Source organism: Lycium ferocissimum, chromosome 5, assembly GCF_029784015.1.
Source record: "Lycium ferocissimum isolate CSIRO_LF1 chromosome 5, AGI_CSIRO_Lferr_CH_V1, whole genome shotgun sequence".
NCBI lineage: Eukaryota > Viridiplantae > Streptophyta > Magnoliopsida > Solanales > Solanaceae > Lycium > Lycium ferocissimum.
This window is the reverse complement of record NC_081346.1, coordinates 31,496,194-31,500,611: the sequence shown is the minus strand read 5'-3', so window position 1 is coordinate 31,500,611 and position 4,418 is coordinate 31,496,194. Positions and strand designations below refer to the sequence as shown.

At 45.2% G+C, this 4,418-nt stretch overlaps 2 protein-coding genes across 2 annotated transcripts; one reads left to right on the top strand and one right to left on the bottom strand.

The window, feature by feature from the left end:
• Positions 1-408: 408 nt before the first annotated feature.
• Positions 409-1,557, top strand: LOC132057719 (uncharacterized). The gene has a single exon (XM_059450328.1). The coding sequence runs from the start codon at positions 409-411 to the stop codon at positions 1,555-1,557; it is 1,149 nt and encodes a 382-aa protein (XP_059306311.1).
• Positions 1,558-3,635: 2,078 nt separating this feature from the next.
• LOC132057718 (uncharacterized) lies at positions 3,636-4,085 on the bottom strand. Its single transcript, XM_059450327.1, has one exon. The coding sequence runs from the start codon at positions 4,083-4,085 to the stop codon at positions 3,636-3,638; it is 450 nt and encodes a 149-aa protein (XP_059306310.1).
• Between the last annotated feature and the right edge of the window lie 333 nt (positions 4,086-4,418).

Genomic DNA, 4,418 nt, shown 5'->3' with positions numbered 1-4,418 from the left:
AGCAGCACTGGGCCGTTTCATTTCGAGGTCTTCGGATAAGGGTCACCATTTCTTCTCACAACTCAGAAAGAAGAATGACTTTGTCTGGACACCGAAATGTCAAAGGGCTTTGCGGGAACTAAAAAGATACTTATCGAGCCCACCTTTGCTACACACACCGAAGGCAGACGAGCAACTATTTCTATACCTTGTCGTGTCCGAGGTAGCGGTAAGCGGTGTTTTGGTCCGAGAAGAAGCAGGTATGCAATTCCCAATATATTATGTGAGTAGGACTTTAGGGGATGCGGAGACTCGTTATCCACACCTCGAAAAGTTGGCCTTGGCATTGGTAAGTGCGTCGAAAAGTCGAAACCTTACTTTCAATGCCATCCGATATGTGTAGTAAGTACTTACCCGCTAAAAAATGTCATGCATAAACCCGAGTTATCAGGTAGATTGACCAAATGGTCCGTAGAGATTAGAGGATATGATATCGAATATAAGCCTAGAACAGCCATTAAGTCTCAAATCTTAGCCGATTTTGTGGCAGACTTTACCCCCGCCATGATTTTCGAGGTCGAAAAAGAACTTTTGCTAACCTCAGGAAAGGCTTCGGGTATCTGGTCTTTACACACAGACGGGGCTTCAAACCTAAAAGGTTGTGGATTGGGCATTGTTCTTAAGACCCCCGCCGGTGATGCCATTAAACAGTCGATTAGAACTGTTAAATTGACTAAGAATGAAGCTGAGTATGAGGCTATAATTGCAGGTTTGGAATTGGCTCGGAGTTTGGGAGCCAAAATGGTCGAAGCAAAATGCAACTCTCTGTTGGTCGTTAACCAGGTAAATGGCGTCTTCGAGGTCAAGGATGAGCGTATGCAAAGATACTTGGAGAAAACTCAGGTGATGATATTACACCGGTTTAAAGAATGGACCATGCAACATGTACCCAGGGAGCAGAATAATGAAGCCGATGCATTGGCCAATTTGGGCTCTTCAGTCGAGGCGGAGGAAATCAACCCCGGTACCGTAGTGCAATTGATGAATTCGGTGGTAGAAAACGGGCAGGCTGAGATAAACACAATGGGTCTAACTTGGGATTGGCGTAACAGATACATCGACTACTTGCAAGATGAGAAGCTCCCGAGTGACCCAAAAGAATCACGATCATTCCGGACCAAAGCAGCTCGGTTCTACTTAATAGACGGTCAATTGTATCGACGGTCTTTCTTGGGACCTCTGGCCAAGTGTTTGGGTCTCGGAGAAACAGATTATGTGATGAGAGAAGTCCACGAGGGTACCTGTGGTAATCACTCTGGTACGGAGGCCTTGATTCAAAAAATTATCAGAGCCGGTTATTACTGGAATCGGAAGAAGGATGATGTGAAGAATTTTGTCCGAAAATATGACGGGTGTCAAAGGCATGCCCCGATGATTCATCAACCGAGGGAGTTGCTGCACCCGGTGATATCACCTTGGCCGTTCATGCAGTGGGGAATGGACATCGTCGGTCCTTTGACATGGGCACCAGGTAAGGCTCGTTTCATTCTGTTTATAACTGACTATTTCTCAAAATAGGTTGAAGCGCAGGCCTTCGAAAAGATTAGAGAAAAGGAGGTCATTGACTTCATATGGGACCATATTATCTATCGTTTCGGCATCTCGGCCGAAATAACTTGTGATAACGGCCCTCGCCCGTTGGCGCAAGGTCAATAATTTCTCAAGGGTCAAGATCAAGAAGATAGTGTCGACTCCGTATCACCTGAGTGCAAACGGACAAGCGAAATCCACGAACAAAACAATAATTCAAAATCTAAGGAAAAGGCTCGAAACATCGAAACATAGATGGAGGGGACTGCTGCCGGAGGTATTATGGGCTTACAGAACTACGTCAAAATCAAGCATGGGAAAACACCTTTCTCGTTGGTCTACGGGGCCAAAGCTCTGATTCAAGTAGAAGTTGGCGAACCGAGCCTCCGGTTCAAATACGTCACCAGCGGGTCAAACGAGGAGGCTATGGCCGTAAAATTGACACTAGCGACGAATGCGCCGGGTCCGTTTAGCGACAAAAATAGAGAATGGAAAGGTACTACAATCGGAGGGCCAATTTTCGTCATTTCTAAGTTGGGGACTTGGTACTCCGGAAAGTTACTTTGAACACAAAGAATCCCAATGACGGGAAGCTGGGTCCGAGCCGGGAAGGGCCGTACAAGACAACCGGAGTAACGGGAAAAGGATCGTACCAACTGGAATCCATGGACGGACAACGGTTGCGCAATAACTGGAAAGTGGCTCATTTGAAGAGATACTATTGCTAAGGTATGGATGCCTACGCTAGTGACCATCTTTATTTAACTTATTCTTTTTTTTTTGTAGAAGTAGTACCGAATGAAGTTAGGTCTGAAAACACGTGTTGCACTCTTTTCCTTAGTACGGTTTTGTCCCGAAGTGGGTTTTCCGACAAGGTTTTTAATGAGGCAACAAGTACAACGTGTTACTTTATGAAAACAAGGCAAAGTACCCGGAAACGGAGGGTCTGCCCCTCGAGTGGGGACTTAATAGTGCTTACCCGATCATGCAGCTCGGATAAACACTAGGGGACTATCATACCCACATCGAGGCCTATCCCGGAAAGGTAGAATGAGTTCAACTCACCAAAGCGGATGAAGAAACACTGTTAAGTGCTGCCCGGAAAGGTCCTCGAAATTTTATGTTTCTTATTTTTGTGTAAACCCGGACCTTCTGTGTTAGGTTTTGATGTAAGGACCAAACGATCAAAAACGAATCGTGTCCACTTAGTATTTGCTACGGCAAAAAAACAGAAGGAAATGGATGAAATCCTTATATTATGTACGTGCAAACACTTGCAATATAAAGAAGCCTTATGAAAAAATTCATCTCGGACATGTCTTTTTATTAAATGCCCTATACCGGGGACTATCATCAAAATTCGGCAAAGGCAACAAGGTCACGTTGAACCGAGCCAAAATCTTTTAACACCCTCGAATGGGGACTGCCGTCTCAAAATTTGACAAAAGCAAGGATTCAGGTATCCGAACCTAATCTATTATAAGTAAACGGTCGAAAAAGGTTCAAACAATTTAAAAACCTCGACCCAAAAATACCCAACGTGATTCGGAGACGTCTAAATTCACGAAGCATAAATAAGCCCCGCGGGCAAACCATTTGATAAAATCCTCGATCAAAAACATATCGAACGAAGAAAAAGCCAATACTTAAATGAGTTAAGATAGATGCAATTCGGACAAAAAAAGGTGGCTCCGAACCTTTGATTATCCCTTACTGGATAAACGATTAAGGCAAATATCATAACCTACATTTGGATAAAAGAATGAAGAAAATAATAGCCAAAAGGGAAATACGCATTTCATATATAAAACTAAGTCTTTACATTCGGACTTTTCACACAAGTCAAAAACAAAAACAAAATAAAGGCTCGTACAGGCCCTGATCTACCCGGTATGGTTGGAACCGGAGTTCTCGAAAACCGTCTGCTCGGAATCTTCAGACTCAGCATCGAGAGCTTTCTTGGCCCTCTCTTCGATTCCTTTGGCTTCGAGTATCCGGGCCTGGAGGTCCCCTAACCCCTTTTCAACCTGTTCGAGGGTAACCCTCCGGGATTTTCACCGCTCGTACTAGACCAGAATCGTAGAACGAGCCTCGGCAGTCTCCGTGTCTTTAAGGGACTCTTCTAGGTCGACCTCAGCTTTTTTCAATTTTGCCTCTAGTTCGGATCTCTCTTCGAGAAGAACTATTTGAATTTGATTAGCCGACTCAAGCTCGGCCTGAAGCATGTCATTGGCCTCTACAGCCTCCTCGAGCTTTCTCTTGAGCTCGTCACTAATCCGGGCTCGTTTCTCGGCTTTCTGTTCGACCACCCTCAACTTCTCCTTGTTATTAGCACTTTCGGATCCAAGCTGTTGATGCCTTTCTGCCATCCTCACGGTATCAGCCTTGACCGAGTCAAGTTCACTTCGAAGTTGGGAAATAGTGGCCTCGAGTTCACCAAGCCTCGAAATAAAATGGGCATTGTCTTGGTTAAGACTGACATTATCCGCTTCAAGGAGCCGGTTCTTTTCAACCATATCGGCCAACGCGGCCTTCAAGCGAAGGTTTTCGGCCTTTACCGCTTCGAGCTCGGATTGAAGGTTGGGAAGAGCAGCGGCCCGGCTCAGTTGGTCTTCTTTTTTCTGCAGGAGGAGTTGGAACTTCTCCGTTTCTCGGCCCTGGGCATCCAGCTGGCCCTTTAAGTTACCTCGTGTTGGGCACGGACAAAGCCCTCATTAACGAGCACAACACTCTGCAGAAGAAACAAAATCGAGTTAAGAAATTGAATAAACGGAGTTGAAAATCGCACATCAATATTATGTAAGGATGAGCGTAGAGTTTACCCGGTTGCCCGCATGCATGCCTTCGTT

Bases quoted from the DNA above. Each gene is read 5' to 3' on its own strand.
- LOC132057718 (XM_059450327.1), bottom strand. From the start codon at position 4,085: ATGGTTGAAAAGAACCGGCTCCTTGAAGCGGATAATGTCAGTCTTAAC.
- LOC132057719 (XM_059450328.1), top strand. From the start codon at position 409: ATGCATAAACCCGAGTTATCAGGTAGATTGACCAAATGGTCCGTAGAG.